Source organism: Penicillium arizonense, assembly GCF_001773325.1.
Source record: "Penicillium arizonense strain CBS 141311 chromosome Unknown PENARI_contig004, whole genome shotgun sequence".
Taxonomy (NCBI): Eukaryota; Fungi; Ascomycota; class Eurotiomycetes; order Eurotiales; family Aspergillaceae; genus Penicillium; species Penicillium arizonense.
The window spans coordinates 324647-348059 of record NW_019173281.1 but is presented as its reverse complement, the minus strand read 5'-3'; the positions used below and the strand labels follow the sequence as shown (position 1 = coordinate 348059).

Sequence of the window (23413 nt, the reverse complement as noted above, 5' to 3'; positions counted from 1 at the left end):
TGACTGATGTAAACCCCAGCACTCTCTACAAAAACAATCCCAGCCCTGAGATCCTCAGTCTTGATTTCTAAACCCTTCTTCCCCGCTCGTTTCCGTGATATCTTGTTACACCGGTATGTGAAATGACCAGGACCATGCCAATTTCATACTAACATTTGACTTGTGGAGTAGATCGCCAACTTTCGGAAGCAAATACTTGAACCCACCAAACCCAACTCGCCTAGTCGGCATACTCAGAGCTAAAGAGCTCACGATTCCATGCACTAGAGCAACAAAGCGTGTATCCGATGTCGGGACGCGATCGCTCACCAGTCCACATACCGCTCCGCACGTCGAGTCGCCAAATGGAGAACGAGGAAGACCTCGGGATGGACCGCAAAGCTTCCAAAGCGCAGCGGTTCTTTGGAACAGAGCTGTCAATCCCCGAACATGCGTGGCAGGAGCCAAAAAAACAACGCCGACCCAGCTATAGAACACCGCCCAGCAGTGCCCCAAGGCAGAGCAGCGGCTTCGTGCCTTTCCCCACAGAGAATGCCCCCATCCCGGACCAGAACCTTCGCGTGCGGGCTTCATCACCTCTGCTGGGGGTGAACTACCGATCGCAAGAGGCCGCACCGCCGCTCCCGAAGCCCTCGAAAAAAATACACCACTCCGGTTCTTCCTCGACTCTGTTTTCATACTTCAGTTCCAAGGATTCTTCCAAGTCGGCCAAGGCCGGATCGCTCCAGCCGAAAGTGCGGAACGGACTGGGTATTGAACCTCAAGTGACGTTCAGTGAGGCTCCGAATCCGCCGAAGGAGTCGAAGCGGAAGATGCGTCCTCCGAGAATTGATCTCTCCGTTTTGTTCCCCAAGCCTCGGAATACCAGTGCGCATAACGGTCTTTTGTCTCCGCAACGAATGACGAACTCGCCATCTCCCGTTTCTACGGTAATTTCGGATTTCCCTTCCAATCCGGCTCCCCAGCATATTCCCGTTTCCATCCCCCGCAAGGTGGAAAGGACTACCGATCATTCCAGCAAGAGATACCCGGATGCACCTCCTCGTCGGCCATCCCTCCAGTCACTCAAGAGCGAGTCCAAAAAGCATGTCGATAATTCGGATCTGCCATCTATTGCTGAGACCAAAAATAGCGAGTGGTATGACCAGCCGATGGAGCGCACGGTAGGAACAAGCGAGATCGATCTGGCCCTGGACAGATATGCTGGCCGGCGCTCGCTCTTCAGTCGCTCCAGTGTATATTCCAACAGCCGGGAGAACTTGCCGCTAGAACAGCAACGGACTCCAGAGCCCAAACCGAGCGCGAGGCGTGCTCATAGTCCCTCTACCAGAACCAAGGATATGTACCTGAGCCCAACTGCTCGTCCAGAGATGGTCCGCCCTCGTGGAATGAGCTCTTCCCAGGAATCCTGGAAGACCAAGAAGAGCGAAAAGAGCTCGACATCCAAGAAGAGCAACAGAAGCACGTTGAAGAACAGGGACCTGCAAAACTCTAGTGTTCTCTGCCTTTCCTCGTCATCGGAGGATGAGGATGAGCAAATTACCCCCACTGAGCCAAAGCGCAGTGGAAAGAAGAACTACAGGGACAGTGTCGCTACCTTTGATGATGATGAGCCTGAGATCTTCACTGCTTCTACGGCCAAGGCGGCCACGGCCACGGCCACAACGCCAACTTCGCGGCGCTTTGATCGGCAACCATCGACCGGCAGTCTCAAATCCCAACCTGAAAAGATCCAGCCGGCTCCAGCTCGTCGCAAGGCTTCCCACTCCTCCACAGGAATGTCTTCCACCGGCAAGTCTTCCCAGACAACCCGACGCACCACCCAAACTCGACGCTCGAGTGGGGTTCCCACCATCGAGGCAGACCTTCTCGCACAGTTCCCACAGCAGCCTCTTCGCTCCCCCGCAGAGCTTAAAGAGCTGAACCGGAGAAGTCGCGTCATCGCTGTGACCCGGCAAGAGCAGGACCTTCTCGAAGCAATGCGCGTCCGAAAGGGCAAAGTCACGCCGAGTCTCTTCAACTATGGGAACCTCCCCGAGGCAGACCGACGCTCAATCCTCTCAGGTCCCTCGCGCGATTCCTTTTGTGGATCTGATACCTCCTTCCTACGTCTCAGCAACGTCTTCCCGCCATTCAACACTCCATCAGTGAAAGGTGCAGCCCACTTGGACAAAGACGGCACACCCTCCCAAAGCTCAGGCTCTGATACTGAACAGAAAACCGGTAACTCTGTTGCCTCCCCGGGTTTTAGTGCCAACTACTCCGAGAGCCTGCCCTCTCCCGCCACTAGCGGTGCCTCGCCGCTCACTCCAACCCTGCCAATTCATCGCTTCTCGCCGCTTCCGTCCCCCAAGCCGCCCCCAAGAGGACCCCCGCCTGCCATCCCCGAAGATCAGAAGCGGCACTCCCGCCGTCGCACGGATAGCAGCGAAGCTATCATGCTGGAAGAGAGCTGTGACCCGAAGCGCAACCAGGGTCTTCCTCTTTGGTCGTTCAATTTCGATTGGGACCAGGAGCGCGCTGGTATTGCTACCGTACACTGAATCATGGCCCGGCCTGGAATCATTCCTCCACATTCACTCAAATCTACGTTTCCTATTTTTACCTTTCACTCTCTGTATACCTACACGTCTTCAAGCATTCTTCCACAATCTTTCTCAGCGATTTCCTTGTCTCATGTGCATCTCGGGTACTTCACCTCGGGATTTCCCAACTACATAGACTTCGTGTCTTCTCCTTACACTATTTTTCCATGACCTTATCACTCATGTCTTCCTATCTTGTTTCCTTCTGAATTAGCGTCCAAGTGCAGGTTTCATAAATCCTGCTTTCATGTTTCACCTGGGTGGTTTCCTGTGCCCAACATCCATGCTTTTATATCTCACCATAATACTCCTCAATCGATCAGCCTCTTGCGCAACCTGATCTCCCGATGTCCCGATTTCTCTACGCAGCCCCATAGAAAGATAGTCCCGCTTGACCGGTGTTGCACAAGGGATGTACCAGTTGACACAATAGAACGTGGCTGATATGCAGCAGCAAGCCCAATCAGACGGTGGCTGGCTGGGCCACTGCCGACTGGAGCAACGCACAATGCTGCAACTCTGGTAGATTTACACTATATATGTACTTCGTAGCAGATGGAATACGAAAATACCGACGAATGAGCTCTCAGGAATGAGGGGGCGAGGATACGTGGGCCTGGTGACAGGCCTTGACGTCACAGGCTATAGGGGCTGGGGACCAAATGAATATTTGAAGAATGCCCAAAGGAAACTAGCGAAGCTTGCCCAGCGTGCCCAAGTTGAACATCTCAGTTACTCTGACCTCAAGTCGGACTTGAACTTAGTCTGGACCCGTGACCCACACCGCCCATTCTCCCTCTATAACCCCGGATTGCTACTTTGCTTTGTTATTGCGAGTTCTCTTCATCTCCTTTTTGACCGCCTATTCTCTCCTTCCTTCGCTTCCGTGATCGTCCTCGGAAGCCCTGACATCAGGCCTAAGGGGAGATCTCCAAAACAAGCCCCTGGTTTGCAGATCGGCCACAGCTTGCTCGACGCCTTTTTCCCCAGCTCACTCCCTCCGCTCGCCCTAAGTCTCACATTCGCGACCCGACTGGGTATTGTCTCCCCCTGTCTTGCGGAAACCCATCGCCACGGTTTATAGCTCCGGAACACGCGATCGCGATCTACGATCTTCGTCATGACGGATCGCGCACAACGGCCCTCTGGGTTACGAGCTGTGGCTAACAACGCGCCGTGGGTTTTGGTATGAGTTATCTGTTGGGCATCGTATCGGTGCAGCCCTGGGGTCTATGTTCGTTGCTGACCTGGTCTTCTTATAGCTGACCTCGGAGTCTACTGCGTTTGTACTGGTAAGTGGTTTGTTTGCGCGGCGAAATACATCCTCGTGATGGCATCAATGGCTAACATATGCTTCTACGATCCTCTAGCTAGCCCATTATTCTCGAGTTATGCCCCCCGCCGGCGGGAAACGATACCTTACATCCACGGCCGTCTTCCTAGTCGAAGTCGTCAAACTGGCCATCTCCCTCACAATGGCTCTCTATAACGTTTCGAAAACCGCTCCTCCCTCCATGCCCGCCACTTCCCTATTCTTCTCCCTTACAAGCGCGGTCTTCACAGGCGATAGCTGGAAAATGGCCATCCCGGCCGGTCTAGACGTCTTGTCCAACTCGCTTCTCTACATTGCGCTGTCGAACCTACGAGCTGCGACGTTCCAAGTTACCTTCCAGCTAAAGTTCCTTACAACGGCGATCTTTGGTCTCATGCTTCTGAGACGGAGTATCGCACCCCGGAAGTGGGGCCTGCTCCTGTTGCTCGTGGTCGGCGTGGCGTTGGTGCAGATCCCTGATGCAAGCACCGAGCGGATGCTGCAAGATGACCACGCGAACCACTACTTCCCTCGTTCTCTGGAGGAGTGGAAGGCTGTCAAGCAAGGCTCTGGCTCTGGCAGTAGTCTGCACAAGCGGTCTGCAACGTACGAGGGTATCGAAGAGGATATCTTGACCGCTGACCCGCACCTGAACTCAACTATCGGCCTCCTTGCAACCATCGGTGCGGCTTTGGCCTCTGGGCTGGCGAGTACTTACTTCGAGAAAGTGCTCAAGGACAGCTCGAACCACATCTCGTTGTGGGTTCGCAATGTGCAATTGGCTGTTTACTCCATTTTCCCTGCTCTCTTCATTGGAATCGTTTTCCGCGATGGCGAGAAAATCGCCGAAGATGGCTTCTTCCAGGGTTACAATTGGGCGGTGTGGTCTACCATTGTTATCCAGGCCCTTGGTGGGATTGTCTCAGCCTTCTACGTCAGCCATGCGCAGAAGGATGCAAGGAGCTTGGCGACAACCGTCAATATTATCCTGAGCATTATTGGAAGCATTTGGCTCTTTGACTTTGAGGTTTCTGCAAGCGTATGTCCCTTACCTGTTCAATTCCTTCTCATTGATTCCTTGAGTTTGCAAGGCCTCACCTATGGCTATGAAATACTGACTGCATTAGTTCCTTTTTGGCTCGGCTGCAGTCCTGGTAGCAACTCATTACTACGGAAACCCAAGCTTCACTCCCACAGTTGGTGGCTCTCGCCCGCCTCCAATTCGCGTCGACACCTACGAAAAGGACGTCGGAGGACCTGGCGGCTCGCCCGTGGTTCCCTCGTCCAGCGACTTCTCCATCAAGCTTCCAAATACCCCGTTCCTGTCAGATGGCATATCATCATCTCGTCCTACTTCACCAGCACCTGGCCACGCTAGGGTAAGCTCTAGCCGGAATGTAAGCACAAGCAGCTATTTCGACGAGAAATAATTGACTTCGCGAACATTACATTGCCGGTGTTTTGGGTCAGATTGACATGCCTCTTTTTCACGGGACATGATATTGGATACCTGATAGATGCAGAAACAAATGCGGCGTTTTTCGCATCGCTCGAAAACAACTCTTTGTGACATTCCTTGGTGCTCGGTGCTGGCCCTCTTTATTGGAGCTGGCTGCTTGCTCTTTGCTAGCCTTTTGCATGTCCTCTCGCCGTCCGGGATACCCGATTTTTCTCGGTCTTGGCTCATGTATGCATATATACGAAGCAATGAAACTCTTTCATATACCCCAGATCATTTACAGTGTCTGCTAATTGCTCATAGTCCTTGTCAGTAAACATGAGAAACATGGGTGCGTCCACGTGCCGTCACATGGTCACCTCCCACGGGCCAAACCTACCAGCCCTACCGTAGGAATGTAGTTCATCTCCACCATCTGAGTTGCTCCCAATTACCCAGAAATACAGCCAAAATGCGAAGGAATCATCAACCACAGACTTTCAAACCATTCCAAGGACCCTCCCTAAGGGCCCCAGTTGTATCTTTTCCCTCCTCCCCATCCCAGAGTAGGACCGAAGTCATCGACCAAAGACTCATCGAAGGCTCCCTGCAACCAAGATACAGCAGTCCATCCCCCCAACAGCCTTTCAGTACCCTGGCATCATCTCTCCACGATGAAGATCCGGAATTGGATGCTTTTGGTAATTCTTCCGTCCCAAATATAGGACAGCTGCTGATAGACCTTAAGATCTGGAACTACTAGCTCAGAACGATAGACAAATGGCGATTCAAGATGCAGATCTAGGATTTCGACCGGCTTCTTCACTTCAATTATCCTTCCAGTGTGACCATCAGCCGCAGAATATCTCTCGTTTCTTTCAGCGTGAGTTGGTTGAATTGGTTGCGGTTTGATCCCCCGTGTTTAGCAGAGATTGACATGCAATAGCAAGTTATAGTATCACTCCTCACAGCGGTGATGCGTCTACTCCGTCGGGTATTGGGCCAAGATTACCTTCGAGTCCTTTAGCGCTGTTTCGTCCGAGAAAGGAGGCGAAGCAGATAGAGCAATACAACCTGGAGATGAATCGTGGCCCATATCATGAGGATACTACTCAATCGTCGCCTCAAACTTTGTCTACCCATGTGAGTCCTGGAGCGAAGATTGGCAACCAGCACCGACAAGGGCCTCCCAGTCATATCCCGCCGTCCGTTCGAGGCATCGTGCTCGTTTCCGTGAACGACATACCCGAGAATTATCGCTCGATGTTCACTTTCCCATTGTTCAACGCCATCCAGTCCAAATCCTTTCACGCTGTCTATAACAGCAACGACAACATCGTTCTCTCGGCACCAACCGGCAGTGGCAAGACAGTGATCATGGAACTGGCAATCTGCAGACTCCTCAACACCCTGAAAGACGAACGTTTCAAAGTCGTCTACCAAGCACCCACGAAGTCACTCTGTGCCGAACGATTCAGAGACTGGCACTCCAAATTCTCAAGCCTGAATCTCAAATGTGCAGAGTTAACCGGCGACACGGATCACATGCAACTGCGCGTTGTGCAGAGTAGTCAAATTATCATCACAACTCCAGAGAAGTGGGATAGCATGACTCGGAAATGGAAAGATCACGGGAAGTTGATGCAGCTCGTGAAACTGTTCCTCATTGATGAAGTACACATCCTGAAGGAAACTCGCGGTGCAACCCTCGAGGCGGTTGTATCCCGGATGAAGAATATCGGATCGAATGTTCGCTTCGTGGCGCTCAGTGCTACCGTTCCCAACTCTGAGGATATTGCTACTTGGCTTGGCAAGAATGCCACAAATCATCATGTTCCTGCGCACAGAGAGCATTTCGGGGAGGAGTTTCGTCCGGTTACGTTAACGAAGGTCGTTTATGGGTATCAGTCTACTTTGAATGACTTTGCTTTTGATAAAATCTGTGGCTCGAAGTATGTACACTTTTGTTCCGGGTTCATCGTACTATGCTGACGAGAGATCTATCAGGTTGCCCGAGGTCATCGGAATGCATTCACGCCAAAGGCCCATTATGATTTTCTGTTGTACACGAAACTCATCCCTTTCAACAGCGAAGGAGCTGGCTCGTCTTTGGACGATGACTAACCCACCAGCCAGGCTTTGGAAGGGGCCTGCGAGACCTCTCGATGCTCATAACGATGATCTGAAGAGTATGTCTTCTTTCCATTGACCATTGTACTTCAGATCTAATGACAGGTAGCAACTATCGCCGCCGGAGTCGCATTCCACCACGCCGGCTTGGGACCCGGGGACCGCCACACAGTCGAAGCAGGCTTCAGGGATGGCCACATCAGCGTGATATGCTGTACATCAACCCTCGCAGTGGGAGTCAACTTACCATGTCACCTGGTGATAATAAAAAACACCGTCAGTTGGCAAGACGGGGGCTGCAAGGAATACTCTGATCTAGAGATGATGCAAATGCTCGGTCGTGCAGGAAGGCCTCAATTCGATGACAGTGCGACGGCAGTCATCCTCACCCGAAAGGAACGTGTGAATCATTACGAGAAACTCGTTTCTGGATCTGAGAGTTTGGAGAGCTGCTTGCATTTGAATCTGATTGATCACCTCAATGCCGAGATTGGGCTGGGTAATATCTCCGACATTGACTCCGCTGTCAAATGGCTTGCTGGGACGTTTTTGTTTGTCAGGCTTCGCCGGAACCCCACGCACTACAAGCTCAAAGAGGGTGCGAATCAGGAGGACGAGGATGAACTTTTGCGACAGATTTGTGCGAAGGACATTCATCTCTTGAGGGAGGTTGGGCTTGTTGAAGCTGACAGTCTTTGCTCAACTCAATTTGGCAATGCCATGGCTCGGTACTACATCCGATTTGAGACTATGAAAGTCTTGTTATCATTGAAGCCACGAGCAACACTGTCCGAGACTGTGATATTCTCCCACACCACTGATTTGAACCCGTGCTGACAACTTATATTAGCTCAACGTTATCTCCCAAGGCGACGAATTCCGCGAGATCCGCCTGAAAGGAGGTGAAAAGTCCCTCTACCGCGAAATCAATTGTGACCCAGGCATCCGATTCCCCATCAAAGTCGACATAGCTCTCCCATGCCACAAAACCTCCCTCCTCCTCCAATCCGAACTTGGAGCAATCGACTACCCAGACAGTGATCAGCTCCAAAAGTACAAATTTACCTTCGCCCAAGACAAAACCCTCGTCTTTTCCCATGTCAACCGACTAGTCCGTTGCTTAATCGATTGCCAGATTGCGCGCGGAGACTCAATCGCTATCCTCAATGCCTTGGAACTTGCTCGAAGCTTCGGTGCAAAAGTTTGGGATCATTCCCCTCTCCAGATGAAGCAGATTGAGCAAGTTGGGGTGGTTGCTGTTCGGAAATTTGCTGCTGCCGGTATTACCAGTTTAGAATCTCTGGAGGAAACGGAGGCTTATCGGATTGATATGGTCCTTAGTAAGAATCCGCCTTTTGGGGCGAAATTACTCTCTAGGCTGAAGGAGTTTCCCAAGTTGAGGGTTGCTGTTAGGATGTTGGGGAAGGTTTGTGAATGACTATGGTTTTGCATTTCATTCTTGCTGATGATTTGATATAGGAAGTCAAGAATGGAGGTGTCACTCTTCGGTTCAAGGTTGAGGTTGCGTTCATGAATGATAAGATTCCGACTTTCTTTCAACGACGCCCGGTTTATGTTTGTTGCTTGACCGAGACGTCCGATGGCCGCATGGTTGACTTTCGACGTACTGGTGCGAGCAAGCTCCAGGAACGGTTGGATATTGATCTTTCTGCGGAGTTGACAAGTGCTGAGCAATTTGTTGTTTGCCATGTTATGTGCGATGATATTGGTAAGATGTTCTCTCAGACTTTGGTTTTGTGCTAACGATTATAAAGCTGGAACGGCGAGGCTGGCTGAGCTCAGACCTAAGCTTTCGCCTCTGTCGTTTGCTCCTGTGCGAGGAGGGAATCTCACTGCAACGCAAGCAGGCCACTCAACGGCAAACATTTCTCCTTCAAGCATCCGAGAGATGGTTGCTAGCAGTTGCACGTCGAGACCTCACCAAGATTCGGAAGACCATGTTCAAAAACGGGTCGTGGATGTAGGCAAAGCGACGAGCATGTCTCGCTCAAATGTTTCAGCCGTGGCCAGAAATACTCCCAAATCACGCCGAGACTCCAAGGATTTTGACTTCGATGGCGACGATCTGCAACTAGACGATTTTCTGGCCGTGAATGACCGCTCAAGCAAACCGAAGCATTATTCCAGGCCGACGTTCCAGCCAAATGTTGAGATGGACTGGTTCTCGATCGATACCACTCCAAGTCCGCCCCAGCGAGGAACGAAAGTCTCAACCCCTCGAGACGACGAACGGGCCGTAGACATGAAAGATCAAGAAGACGAGAACCCCGAGCCGATTCGACTTGCTAATGGCAAATGGGCTTGCAATCACAGGTGCAAAGACAAGACAAGGTCTGCGAGATCCATTGCTGTATCCAAGATCTGACTGACGGTCCCAGCTGCAAGCATTTTTGCTGCCGGGATGGCCTGGAGAAGCCTCCGAAGCCTACCAAAAAGCGGTCCATCCCTGCTATCCAGAAGGAGAATGGCCTCAATCAATTGACAATTTCTGACAGTATCACGAAAATTATTCCCACGACCAATTTCAATCCAGGGAGCCAAATGGCAAAGCAACGCACCAGTGAACCCAAGAAAACTGACAATTCCTCTAAGACAAAGAGCTTGACGTCTCAGGTCGGAAAGAAAACTTCAACCCAAGCAAAGTTTGCTCTATCAGATAGAAGCACAAGTATCTTTTCGAGCAAGACCAAGCGAGTGTTGAGCCCATTGAGACTCCATTCGAGTGATTATGGTGATGATGACCTCAACGATCTGATCTCTCCATCACTCCTCCTCGGAGAACCAGGCACCAGCTTCGCAAGACCAAACTCTCCAATGACAGAAAAGCAAACACAACATACCTTCGAAGCTGTCCCCAGCATCGCGAAGAAGCATGCAACATCTTCAGCACCATCTGCTCCTCAAGCTGAGTCCTCTCTTGGAAGCCAAACCAAACCATCAACCCCCAAGACTCAACACGAGGTAATCGAGATCCAGGATGACACTCCCCCAGAATATGAAGAGCAGGCAGTACCAAAACACAGGATTCCTCCAAAGCAGAGCACACTGTCAACGACAATGGAAAGAAATAGGGCCCGCAGCCTGAAACGAAAGCCAAGTCAAATCGAACGCCGGAACGACGAAATCCAGGACCGTTCCAAGCGCAATTCCTCCATCTCTTCTTTTATGATTCAGCCTTTGAAATACATGGCTGGCGAAACACCACTCTCGCTACAGAGGGAGGCGTCTTCTTTCTCTACGCTTGAAGCTGGCGTGGGTTTCACTGCTGAATGGCATAATGATGATACTTCTGATTTGCTTGATAACTTCAAGGATATTATTGATTTTGATTAGGCGATGGATTGTTTGTTCTTTTTTACATTTCCTGTTTTATTCCCCGGGAGATTGTTGTCGGCCGGACTTACTTCTATATGTGATATTGGGACTACATGTCAGTGTCTTACTAACTTATATTTAATTAGCATCTATAATGTTGGCATGGGATAATGTAAGTATATTATAGACATGAATTACACAGGCAATCAGCTATTGGTCAAACTGGATATTCGACAAATCAAGTTCTCCCAGATCTTTCTAGCTAAGTCGGATTCCTTCTGCGAGCCTTGGCAAGGACTTGGCTATTAGACGGTTACTCTGGATGTGCAATTCAACTAAGCGGCTAAAGCAGTGGGGATGTTGAGCATCTCTGATCCGGTAACTCTAGGAAAAAGCATCCATTATTTTGCTAGAATCGCTGCTTGTTGGCTCATGGTCACTGACTTGAGCCACAACTGTGAGATCTTTGGCAGATTTGGAGACTTTGCGGACAAGTTAGCCGCCCTTCACCTTGCGCTGTAAATCAGTTAACATTATACGCAAGTCCGGTGTGGTTACGTACAGAAGAGTAGTTTATGCTGCCAAAAATTGAAACAGTCCGGCCCGTCAATAATAGGGTTTGTTCTACGATGGTTGGATTTGGAGCTGGTCGATGTCGAGATATCCGATATCTTGATGAATTATGTGTGGTGTATCTACAAATATTCCAGGACTGGCTAGCCCTTTTATACCTGAGAGCCCTAATAACAAACATGTAATAGTTTCCCTTGCAACCTCTGAGTAAGTCTATAACAAGATATCACAAAGTATATGTGACGTGGAGGATAGTATCAAGAAGAGCTAAGATGCGAAGTCGGAGCGAACAACAATGCCCATTAACTTGCATTGGAGACATACCAGACTATGAAAGGACTCGCATTGGTATGCCCGCTTGGTTTTGAGATGACTGGACAGCTGTGACATGGACAATGACCCGGTTTGTCTCGTGTTTTGAGTCTTGCAACGACCAAGGCATGAAGGTGGTAAAGGAGAAATCCCATTATGAATAATTCACTAATATAGCTTGCGTAGCTTCATGCTTAGCTCTTGCGTACTATTGATATCATCCTTTGTCTTTTACGTTGGTGTCTCTTATGATAATGCAAAGAAATAAATTGAGGCGGTATAGTACAGTACATTGAATCCGACATGCAACACCACAGATGAAACAAGTGGAATATAACCACAGAAAGGGATCACCCCAGAGTACAAATATAGAACAAGCTCAATCAAATGAGCATCAAGCACCAATTTCAAAGACGACCAGATCAGAAAGGAACCCAGCCTACTCCATCTCCATCCTCTCCCTAACAAGCTTCTTAATCTTCCCAACACGCTCCTGGCCCCCATGATACTCGCGAATCAACTGGGCAGTAGACAACCCCTCCCAGACAGCCTCATCAACAGCCTCCCCCCTCTTAGCCGCCATCTCCATCGCCTCAGCGCGCAAATCAACTTCGCGCCCAAGAATCCTCGCCTCACGACGCACATACTTCTCCGCCCAGCGCGCCTCACGCTCAGCATCCCGTTCCGCACGCGACAAGACAGCCGGCCGCTCGGAGATCCCAACACCGAACGGCGTGATGATACGCTCGACGACGTGGTGCACGTGTTTGCTCTTGGGCGCGCCGGATGAGAACTCGATTACGTCGCCGTCGCGGAGGCTGTTACGCGGGTCCGAGACTAGGTAGTGCGTTTCCTTTGGGTAGTACTTGCCGATGTGGCGGTCGTAGGTGTTGTGTCTGTGGCAGACGCGGACGGTGCGGTCCATCCGGCCGACGGAGACTACTGTGCCGGTTTTCAGGACTGAGGCGTAGTTGCGCAGGCGGGGCGGCACGGTTAGGGTGTTTGGGGTTGCGGTTGTGGGTGTGGATGTGGGTTTTGTGCTTGTTGTCTTTTGGCGGAGTGGAGTTATGATTTGGGTGTTTTGGAGGAGGGTTGGGCGTGTCAGGGACAGTGGTGTCATTGATGCTCGGAGTGGCATTGCGGCCCGGAGGAGATGGTTTGGTGCCATTGTGGTTGGCTTGGGTGGCAGGTGGCTGCTCCCTTGGTGGATTCGGGTTAGGTTGTTGAGAGAGGTTGAGTCGGGGGAGTGGAGCACATGAAATGGGTTGTGGTGGTGATGGTGCTTTCCCAATGGTTGTGAGCTTGAGGTGTTTGCAGTTGAGATTTCGAGAATTTCTCGGGGAAGCATGTTTGCACTGTTTGCACTTGGTAGTATAGATCTCCAGAACTACAGTACTTTAGTCTAAATCCAACATAGCGAAACAGATTGTGAACTGTTCTATTCGGTTGTCTTTCCATTCTATTACTCTTGTTTGGTCGAAATTGAAGAAATTTGAATTTCATGGGCTGTTTCCATGCGGTCCAAGGTACCTCGGCGTGTCAAAACGCCTCAAACGTGTCCTACAAAGCACGTATAAATATCTGAGAAAGATATTGAAGTAATTGACCAGTAGCAGGACAAAAGCAAGCATCGCATTAAAGACCGACATGACGTCGCTGCCACCTGTCCAGATGCTGGAAGTCTCAGCGAACTGCACTGCAACCATAGAACCCCCTTTCCGATCTAGTATACAAAGAGTAATACAGTACATCAAACCCAAGTCAAGTAAAGTCAAGTCAAATCAAACGAAAAAGATTGAGTAGAGAACTTGAGTTTGTAGTCTAAACCGAATAACGTTAACTGTATCGGCAATTATTCCTAGAGACCTTGATCAGGGCCAAATAAACCCCATGCACCCCGTACAAAACGCATAAGAAAAGATAAAACAAAGAGTAAATAAACTCCAAGAAAATAGCATTCGCCTCATCCATGTTCGTGAGCGTATCTAAGTTTCATTCGGAAGGCCGTTCCGATCGCAGCCAGAGAGAACCGGTACTGGCAGCACAGGGTGTCTTGCAAACGTTAAAGATGAACTTATTACGTGGCCTGCTTGGTAACGCCCTCGCCGAGCGGTCTCTTGGATTGGAATTTGTCGGCTGAGTGGGCTGAAATGCGCGTGAGTTCGGTGACAAAGGATTGGCCCCAGAAGGCACTGGCGGATGTTAGTCAAGAATACCGGGGACTGGCTGTTTACTCCTTACCTGGTGTACTTGGACACGTATCTGTCCAACTTGGCAAAATTGAGAGCTCGCTGCTCGTCACTCATAGTCACGGCTTCTTGGTAGGCGCCTGCGAGTTCTTCCGTGTTCCAGGGGTTGACAATGATGCTGCCGTTCAGACTTTGGGCTGCACCGGCGAACTCGGAAAGGACCAAGACTCCGTGGCGCTTTTGTTGTGTGGCAATGTATTCGTAGGCCACCAGGTTCATACCGTCGCGAGTGGACGAGACAATGCAGGCATCTGATACAGCATAGAGCGCAATAAGTTCGTCGAAGTTGACGGACTTGTGCAGGAAATGGATAGGCTGGAATTCGACCGTGCCTTGGATTCAATTAGCCATTGCTAAGCTCAAAATTGAGAGACAGTACTTACCGAACTTTCCATTGATCCGACCAACCAGTTCATTTACCACAGCTCTCAGGTTTTGGTACTCCTCGACATCCTGTCGACTAGGAACAGCAACTTGTACCAGAACAACCTTTCCAACCCATTCTGGGTGGTCGCTGAGGAATACCTCGAGTGCATGAAGCTTCTGAGGTACACCCTTGATGTAATCAAGACGGTCAACACCGACCATCAACTTGACGCCCTGGAACTTCTGTTCGAGGGTGGCAATGCGCTTCTGGACCTTCTCCTTCTTTAATCCTTCTTTGAACTTCTCCGGGTCAATTCCAATGGGGAATGCCCCGCAGGTGATAATCTTGCCCTGGAATTCAATTCCATTAGGTGTAGTGGCAAGGCCGCTGGTTCTGTTAGCAACAACCCACATAAACCCGAAAGAGTTAAACTTACAGCAGGCGCGAGCAACTGCTCAAGAAATGACGGGTGTAATCGTAAGTGTGGAAACCGATGAGATCGCAATGGAGAACTCCCAAAAGCAATTCATTGCGCACGGGCAGAATCCGATAGATTTCACTGCTAGGGAACGGAGTATGCAAGAAGAAGCCAATTTTGACATTCTTTTTGCTGTCACCGATCTCCTCGCGAAGCATCTCAGGAAGCAGCATCAAGTGGTAGTCGTGAACCCAGATCAAGTCTCCATCCTCCACTTCCTTGCTGATGGCCTTTGCGAACAGACGATTGGCTTCTTTGTAGGCCTCCCAGGCAGACTCGTCGAAGGTGATTTCACCGGGGTGGTAATGGAATAGCGGCCAAAGAATGGAGTCTATGCAAAAGTCGGAATATCAGTATATATGCGACTAGCTCTGCGGGGATCAGCTACTCACTTGAGAATCCATTGTAGTGGCGGTCTGCCAGTTCGTCGTCAATGAAGACGGGTATAGCGCCGTATTCTTCCTTCAGGCGCTGTTTGACCACTGGGATCTCGGGCTCGGGGACCTCCAGACCGGGCCAGCCGTACCACTGGAAAGTGGTGGATTTGGATAGACCACTCAGCCCGCTGACCAGCCCTCCGGAGGACATGGAGAAATCGTACTTTCCATCTTCGGATCGCTTGATGGTGATCGGCAGGCGGTTGGAAACCAGAAGCAGACGTGCCTCATTCTGCTTCGGCTCTTCCTCAATGGAAGACATGACGGGAATTCGGGGATCGGAATGCGAATACGGAGAGGTGAGTCGGTCGGTGAACAAGGTGCCAGGTTCAGGCCAAGCTGTAGTTCCAGCTATGCGAGGAGAAGATCAAACCCTTCAGGAACAACGCAAGATGATCTGGAGAAGGAGCAGGTAGCTACCAAGTGCCATTAACCAAGGAAAAAAGTCTTGGAGGGGAAAGGCGGAAAGTCAGCAAGGGCGGGGAGCCAAGTGAGGTCACCCCGAACAAACTTGGAAATGCGGTGGAGTGCTTCAATAACAATTACATTAGTGAAAGCAGGGAAAAGAGGATTGATGAATTTATACGAGTTATTAGCCCTGGAAGGTCTACTTTCTGACAGACAGGGCTAAGGGCATCTCAGCCCAGCCAGTCACAGCACATTCGCCCATCCCCAATGACCGAGCGCTGACGTCGCTGGCCTTACGTAAGGCAATGGCGATCTATAAAAAGGATCGATTTAATAGCTAAGTTGGATAGCTATACATGATACCTTCAAGAGACGACAGACTCAGAGTTACAAAGTGCCAGAATAGCCAGGGTATCCGCGACTCCGAGCGATATACACATTGGCTAAACGTCATGATTCAGATGCCTAAACCCAAAAACCCGGAACCAAACACTGCAACGTATCTACACATCCAACAACCTATCACCATGAAACCTCATATTCACAAAGCAGACCTCCCACCCAACCTCCACCCCCCAGACCCCTCATCATGAACCGTCCTCCCCTCCCCCTCCAACTTCATAAGAACCTGCAAAACACCATTAGAAGCAGGCAAATGCAAACTCTCAGGAACATCCCGATAAATACACCGAACAAGCTCGATAGGCGACCACGCCTTCTTCCGCTCCGGTGAGCTCTCCCCATCTGTAACATCAAGCTTGCCATACCGCAGTACACGCAGCACCTCATCTTCCCGCTGTTGTCGGTGCTTGATGTACTCCGTGATGCGTGTACTGGTGTTTTCCAGTACGGCGCCGTGTCCTGGATAACCACGTCCTGTGGAGACACGGTCGCGCATCCGGTGCAGGCTTTGGAGGTAGGTTTTTAGATCTTGGAAGACGGCTGTGCCGTGGCCGAGGACGTCTGGGTTTCTGTTAGTGTATGTTTATGGTTACTGGGCAGATTGAATGGAATGGGAATGAAATACTCACTATCACCCGTAAACATAGCTCCCTCCTCTTCAAGCATGAAAACCATATGGTCAACTGTATGGCCAGGCGTATGGAACGCCGTCAAGGTAGCACCTTCAACGGAGAAGACCTGGCCTTCCGTGATATCAGATTGGCCATCGTCGGGATCATTCTTGAAGATCTGGGCATTGGGGCAAATCTTTAGTAGATCGGGCAGTCCGTTGATATGGTCGTGATGCCAGTGTGTTAGGAGGGCTTGGTGGACTGTGGCTTTCTCTTCTGTCAGGAGCTTTTGGAGGTTTGAGGCCCACGTCGGTTTGCCTTCGCCTGTGTCGATTAGGATTCTTTTGTGGCCGCGGCCGATTAGGTATGTATTTGTTCCTATATTCTATTAGGATTGGATTGGAGGGGTGTTGGGTTGGTTGATGTTGTCACCTTGGAGTGTGAACTGGATTGGGTTGGGTTAGCTTGTTGGTCTAGTGCTTTGATGCACGTACATGTACTCACCTTTCCTGGGTTTCCGCCTAGGATTCGAATGACTGAGGCGCTGAGGCGCTCCACTTCGGGGAGTTGGACAAGTTGTGTGGCCATGTTTGAGATGAATGGGAGCCTAGATACTCTGGTCAAGTGGAAGGTAAGGTAGAGACCAATCGGTGATCAGTTATTATTAAAGATGTTTAGACTTTGGTGTAGATGATTTGAGAGAGCTGCCAGGGACAATGAACTCGTTTATCGAGACAAGTTCCTTCCCGATGACTCCGACTGTCTATGGTTTTATATTGAAGAGAGTTGCAACGCGGGGTGCGATAGACCTCGGTAGCTTATCTCAGCTTTGTCCGAGGTGCATAAACTGGCCGGATGTCGTTATGTAGATGGACTTGAGTTTACAATTTACAAAATCAGTTATGGGAGTAAAGAAGTAAACAGGAAATTGTGTATGCATGCCATTCCTAACATACAAAAACAGAAATCAGAGTATATCCATTGAACCCACCCAAATATCGGGAATCAACGCAGAAAACACAGGATCATTCATAATTTTTCCCAGGGCGCAACTCCTCATACCCTGCTCGAAAAAGACACGCGCACCACAGACAATCCATTATAATGGGCCGTCGCGTCACACCGTGTTTCTCAGAAGCATGTATCTGAATTGTTCAACACGCAAGAGAAACGTAGTTTACACAGGTACCTGGGTAATAACCAAGGCACTTGAAGGTTTTAATTGTTGAGAGTCATGAAAGAGGGAACCATTTAAGCCTTGCGGGCCATGGTGTTGAGGGCAGAGCCGTCGTGGAACCACTCAATCTGGGACTCGTTGAAGGTGTGGCTGAGGGAGACGTCGAAGGCGGGGGCACCGGACTTGGGGTGGACACGGAGAGTCATGGGCTTGCCAACCTCGAGCTGGGTACACAGGAGGTCGACCTTGTCCTCGGGCTTGATCTTGTCGTAGTCGGCGGGGTCGGTGAAGGTCAGAGGAAGCATACCCTGCTTCTTCAGGTTGGTCTCGTGGATACGAGCGAAGGAGCGGGTGATGATAGCGAGACCACCGAGGTGGCGGGGCTCAAGAGCAGCGTGCTCACGGGAAGAACCCTCACCGTAATTCCAGTCACCAATGACAACCCACTTGATACCGCGGGCCTTGTAGTCACGGGCGGTGGCGGGGACAGCGTCGTATTCGCCAGTGAAGGCGTTCTTGACCTTGTTGGCCTCACCGTTCTCCTCGTTGATGGCACCGATCAGCATGTTGTTGGAGATGTTGTCCAAGTGGCCACGGTACTTCAACCAGGGGCCAGCCATGGAGATGTGGTCAGTGGTGGTCTTGCCCTGGCACTTGATGAGAATGGGGATGTCAGTGGCATCCTTGCCGTCCCAGGCGGGGAAGCCCTCGAGGATCTGAAGACGGTCACTGCTGGGGGAGACGGCAACGCTGACCGAGGCACGGTCAGCGGGGGGAGCCTGGTAGGTGTCACGGCCAGCATCGTAGCCACGGCTGGGAAGACCGTCACCGGTGGGAGCCTTGAGCATGAAGTCGTTGCCATCCTTGTCCTTGAGGGAGTCGGTGATGGGGTTGAAGTTGAGGGTACCGGCAACGGTCATGGCAACGACCAGGTCGGGGGAGGCGACGAAGGCGTGGGTGGCGGGGTTGGCGTCGTTACGGCCAGTGAAGTTACGGTTGTAGGAGGAGATGATAGAGTTGGCCTCACCCTTCTTCACGTCCTTACGGTCCCACTGACCAATGCAAGGACCACAGGCGTTGGCAAGGATGACACCGCCGTACTCCTCGAGGGTCTGGAGCTGACCATCACGCTCGATGGTAGCGCGAATCTGCTCGGAACCGGGGGTAACGGTGAAGAGAGACTTGGACTTGAGGCCGTGGTCGAGAGCATCACGGGCGATGGAGGCAGCGCGGGACATATCCTCGTAAGAGGAGTTGGTGCAAGATCCGATCAGACCGACCTTGAGCTCCTCGGGCCACTTGTTGGTCTTGACAGCCTCCTTGAACTTGGAGAGAGGGGTGGCAAGATCGGGGGTGAAGGGACCGTTGACGTGGGGCTCGAGCTCAGACAGGTTGATCTCGACGAGCTGGTCGTACTGAGCACCTTCGTCCTCACGGAGCTGGGCGGCGTACTCGCGGGAGAAGTCACCAATGTGCTGACGCTTGGTGGCCTTCAGGTAGTCGTACATGCGGTCGTTGAAGGGGAAAATGGAGGTGGTAGCGCCAATCTCGGCACCCATGTTACAGATCGTACCCATACCAGTGCAAGACAGGGAGTCGACACCGGGACCGTGATACTCAATGATGGCACCGGTACCACCCTTGACGGTGAGGAGACCAGCGACCTTCAGGATGATATCCTTGGGGGTGGTCCAGCCGGACATCTGGCCAGTGAGGCGGACACCAATGACGTTGGGGGCCTTCAACTCCCAGGGGAGACCAGCCATGACATCGACGGCATCAGCACCACCGACACCGATGGCAGCGGTAGCGAGACCACCAGCGTTGGGGGTGTGAGAGTCAGTACCGATGATCAGACCACCGGGGAAAGCGTAGTTCTCCAGAACGATCTGGTGAATGATACCGGAACCGGGCTTCCAGAAACCGATGTTGTACTTGGCAGTAGCGGAGGCAAGGAAGTCGTAGACCTCCTTGTTGATCTCGTTGGCACGAGCAAGATCCTTGTCACCACCAATCTGGGCCTCAATCAAGTGGTCACAGTGGACGGTGGTGGGGGTCTGGACAGAATCCATGCCAGCGGACATGAACTGGAGGATAGCCATCTGGGCAGTGGCGTCCTGGCAAGCAACGCGGTCAGGGCGGAGCTTGAGGTAGGAGGCACCACGCTGGATGTCCTGTCCATGAGGATCGTCAAGGTGAGAGTAGAGGACCTTCTCGGCGTAGGTGAGTGGGCGCTGAAGACGAGAACGGACAATGTCAAGGTTCTCGGACATCTTCTTGTAGTTGATGTAGTGGCCCTATCCTGAATTAGTCGACTGGATAGTGGAACTTGCGGCTAGCCACTCACGGTTTCGTGGTTGGTCATCTCGACCTTCTTGTCGAGGGGGTCATTGCCAATAGTAGCGTAGGCCCGGGTCCCGAAAAGCTGTCCCAAATGTTAGTATCTGCAGGGTATGACGATCCACGCCAATAGCTATGTGTGCCACGTGTGGCTGGAGCTTGATGGTGATGCTTACAAGACGGGACTTGGAGGCCTATTCACGCAGCGAATTAGCTTTAGATTCATCAAAATTGTATTGTTTCGAGGTTGGCAGGATGCCACTCTCGCGGCCGCGACGAGCCGAGGATATGGGGAATAGACTTACCAGCGCACCGGCGCGCGCAAGGCGGGTAGAGATCATGATGGAAGCTCTATAAGATGAGATAGTACATCCAAGAGCTAGTAACCACCTTCAAAGTGAGAGTGGAGAGTGAGAGAGGAAAGAAAGGAAGGAAGAATTGGACAAAAGCTTGCTTTTGAGTGGGAGAAAGATTCTACGGGGCCCGAGACAAGAGCCGTAACCGCTTGTTACCCCGGCGATACAGTACGGTATTGGAGCTAAGCCTCCCGCATGCGACGGCAAAGCGACTAACATAGTCCAACATAGATGCTTCCGACAATTATCGAGTCTTAGGAATGGGATAGTGCCTATTTCAGACTACTTACTTTCATTCTAACCTGACTGTCCTAATTCTACCTACATTCTCATGTGAATACTCTCAAAGAGTGTAATGGCGATACCAGACATGTGACGGGTATAATTCGGCCACCAATCATGGCATTCCCAATTACATCCCCCTTCCCCCAGTTCGGACCAAAGGCAAAGAAGATCAACTCGGCCTGTTATTCCGGCATGTGGTTTGATCTGATACACATGTAATGTACTTCATTGGTGTTTCAACAGTACCCTGAATAGCCCCTGCTATATTGCTATATTAGAATATACTATACACTGGGAACATATAAGATCAGGATATACGGAGCAATATACCGCATGCAGACGTCATATAATACAGCGTAAACCGATGACGCTGAGCCGAGGCGTGCCGACGGCAATCCCGCATCGTCGCCAAGCTGCCGCCTTTGGGAAGCAGCCAACCACAGCCCAGGCGTTTCAATCGGGGCCCGTGACCCACAGTCAGCGGAAATTTCGTCCCTCACAACTGAACTCGAAAGACCCGCTTTGTCATTCTTTCACTCCGGAAATCGGTAGTATCTTTTTTTTTTCACTTGCATCTACTGTACTGTTTGACCGGCTCATCCGAGGTTGTCGGCTACAATGGGTGCTCTCAGAAGAATCAAGACCAAGCGTCGCACAAGGTATGTCAATATGGTACTAACCCTTGTGTTCCCTACATCCATGCAAATGAGATGTGTGTGCTAACTTCCCTCCAGAGACTACGACCAGGTCCTCCGGGATATCGACTCGCCCCGTCACCTCGAGATCTTCAAGGAGACCAAAGATGCTGAGGATTTGCCTGGTCTAGGCAAGCACTACTGCCTGGAGTGCGCCAAGTGGTTTGAGAGTGATTACAACCTCAAGGCACACACCAAGGGCAAGAACCACAAGAAGAGGTGAGTGTGCATAAGTTGTGGTCCGTCGCATGTCTCAGACCGCATATCTAACATGCCATGCACCTGTCAGACTCAAGATCCTCAAGGAAGAGCCTCACAGCCAGGAACTCGCCGAACGTGCCATTGGACTCGGTGTCCCGGACAACGGCAAACGATCCAAGGAGAACCCCGACGCGATGGAGGATTAAACAAAGCTCGACTTCGACCTACCGGGAAAACAACAAAAAGAAGCAATTCTCTGCTACGCGACCACGACTCTCTTTTCAGCACCGAACATAAGTTTCCATCTCTAGACTGTTGATTTTCCTAGAGTCACGTGCGGCACTTTTTTTATATTGCCGATACTCGCCGGGTTTCCGCTCTTCCGGTTTGCGGGTGACTTGAAACTGCCGACAGTCGGCGAAAACGGGCTGGAAATTTACCCCCTAGCAATACTTCCGAGTAATTCCAATAGAAATCCCTCAATACCAAATAGAATCTAACCTGAATGGGCTTTCGGTATGTTCGGTTTGTAGATTGTCTTCACTTCTACGTGTGGGGGTTCTATCCATGTACACTAGCTTCATATCCCCGGTTGCAACTTCACTTGTGTACCCAATTGGTTGAAGCTTTTCATGAACCATTCATATGCCGCCCACTATATCCAAGATTAGTCGCTATATCACGATTCACAAAGGGAGGGAATATACCTGTACAGCATTCACAATAAATGCTCGAACACTGCAAACCCCAAGACCACGGTAGAATGCCTTGACACCCTCGGCCCGATATGTTTCCTTGGCAATCTGGAAAGAGCTCAAGGTCCGACGTCCTAACAAAGCCTGGGTCTCGGTGAGGTGGCCATGGTCCCCAATGGTCTGCGCCTGCAACCTCGTCTTAATCATATCCAAGGGGAAAACCGAACCCCAAGTAACAACACCAGCAACACCCCCACAAAGCAAAATATTCATAGCGGATTGATATGCACCATCATCATCAGAATTTATAAATCGTTTGCAAAGTTCGTAAGACCAAAAACTGTCACGGATCAGTCAGTAAAACATATTCTGTGAAAAATATATATCTATCCACCGGGGTATAGATCCGGGGGTGGCGTGGGCGTTTCCATACTAGAATCCATAGCCAATTGCATCTCTGGCGCTAGTAATACCTCCACCAAAGTAAAGACCACTCCAGCCGCGCGTACGGATGATATCCTTAGCCACCGCCCACGATGACACCTCGGCCCGGGGATCCAGCTGCGCTCGACACTTGATGAATTCCGTTGGTGATGAGATTGTCCAGCTGGCCAGTCCGCCTGCGGCTCCGGCAAGCCAGATCTTGTACGGTGAGACACCGACTGGACTGGTAGGGTCTGTTATGGAATTGTCCAGGGCTGTAAGTGATCGGTTGTATGCCACGAAGAGGATGGCGTTGAGAGCTCCATATCCTAAGATTGGAGCGGCAGCACCTAGGGTATAATGTTAATTACTGAGGTTTGATGCTGTGGTTTGAGTGTGTGGTGCAAGTTAACACAGACCTCGGACTAGTGAGGTTGCTTTTTCTAGGCGGGTTAGATGTGTTGGTGATGCAGCTGCATGCACATCTCCCGCCTGCAGCCGGACTTTGATGACATCAAGAGGATTTCCGATAATTATTCCCAGTGCTCCGCTTAGGTAGCCAGCCCAGAAGTCGGAAGTCATGGGAATCCAATCTGGATCCGA

General features: G+C 50.9%; 8 protein-coding genes across 8 annotated transcripts; 3 read left to right on the top strand and 5 right to left on the bottom strand.

Moving 5' to 3' along the window:
* Positions 1-344: 344 nt before the first annotated feature.
* Positions 345-2543, top strand: PENARI_c004G04563 (uncharacterized protein; the record flags this gene model as incomplete). The annotated part of the gene is made up of 1 exon (XM_022629091.1): positions 345-2543. One exon carries the CDS (start codon positions 345-347, stop codon positions 2541-2543), a length of 2199 nt encoding a protein of 732 aa, XP_022491154.1.
* A 3264-nt stretch (positions 2544-5807) lies between these two features.
* PENARI_c004G06878 (uncharacterized protein) lies at positions 5808-10819 on the top strand (the record flags this gene model as incomplete). The annotated part of the gene is made up of 9 exons (XM_022629210.1): positions 5808-6036; positions 6084-6218; positions 6282-7287; positions 7343-7524; positions 7575-8263; positions 8316-8891; positions 8945-9194; positions 9241-9799; positions 9865-10819. The coding sequence occupies 9 exons, from the start codon at positions 5808-5810 to the stop codon at positions 10817-10819; spliced, it is 4581 nt and encodes a 1526-aa protein (XP_022490776.1).
* Positions 10820-12125: 1306 nt separating this feature from the next.
* PENARI_c004G10439 (uS17 family ribosomal protein) lies at positions 12126-12854 on the bottom strand (the record flags this gene model as incomplete). Its single annotated transcript, XM_022629398.1, has 1 exon — positions 12126-12854. One exon carries the CDS (start codon positions 12852-12854, stop codon positions 12126-12128), a length of 729 nt encoding a protein of 242 aa, XP_022491055.1.
* A 909-nt stretch (positions 12855-13763) lies between these two features.
* Positions 13764-15479, bottom strand: PENARI_c004G03474 (glycosyltransferase family 20 protein; the record flags this gene model as incomplete). Its single annotated transcript, XM_022629035.1, has 5 exons — positions 13764-13878; positions 13928-14267; positions 14319-14689; positions 14739-15111; positions 15173-15479. 5 exons carry the CDS (start codon positions 15477-15479, stop codon positions 13764-13766), a joined length of 1506 nt encoding a protein of 501 aa, XP_022491057.1.
* A 345-nt stretch (positions 15480-15824) lies between these two features.
* On the bottom strand, positions 15825-17226 carry PENARI_c004G02354 (uncharacterized protein; the record flags this gene model as incomplete). Its single annotated transcript, XM_022628979.1, has 5 exons — positions 15825-15938; positions 16254-16588; positions 16657-17016; positions 17071-17083; positions 17143-17226. 5 exons carry the CDS (start codon positions 17224-17226, stop codon positions 15825-15827), a joined length of 906 nt encoding a protein of 301 aa, XP_022490791.1.
* Positions 17227-17889: 663 nt separating this feature from the next.
* Positions 17890-20496, bottom strand: acoA (aconitate hydratase ACO1; the record flags this gene model as incomplete). Its single annotated transcript, XM_022629337.1, has 4 exons — positions 17890-20112; positions 20163-20240; positions 20332-20349; positions 20461-20496. The coding sequence occupies 4 exons, from the start codon at positions 20494-20496 to the stop codon at positions 17890-17892; spliced, it is 2355 nt and encodes a 784-aa protein (XP_022490868.1).
* Positions 20497-21414: 918 nt separating this feature from the next.
* On the top strand, positions 21415-21898 carry PENARI_c004G09491 (putative C2H2 finger domain protein; the record flags this gene model as incomplete). The annotated part of the gene is made up of 3 exons (XM_022629345.1): positions 21415-21455; positions 21531-21710; positions 21781-21898. 3 exons carry the CDS (start codon positions 21415-21417, stop codon positions 21896-21898), a joined length of 339 nt encoding a protein of 112 aa, XP_022490889.1.
* Positions 21899-22272: 374 nt separating this feature from the next.
* On the bottom strand, positions 22273-23392 carry PENARI_c004G11755 (uncharacterized protein; the record flags this gene model as incomplete). Its single annotated transcript, XM_022629473.1, has 4 exons — positions 22273-22347; positions 22400-22727; positions 22821-23160; positions 23230-23392. The coding sequence occupies 4 exons, from the start codon at positions 23390-23392 to the stop codon at positions 22273-22275; spliced, it is 906 nt and encodes a 301-aa protein (XP_022490863.1).
* Between the last annotated feature and the right edge of the window lie 21 nt (positions 23393-23413).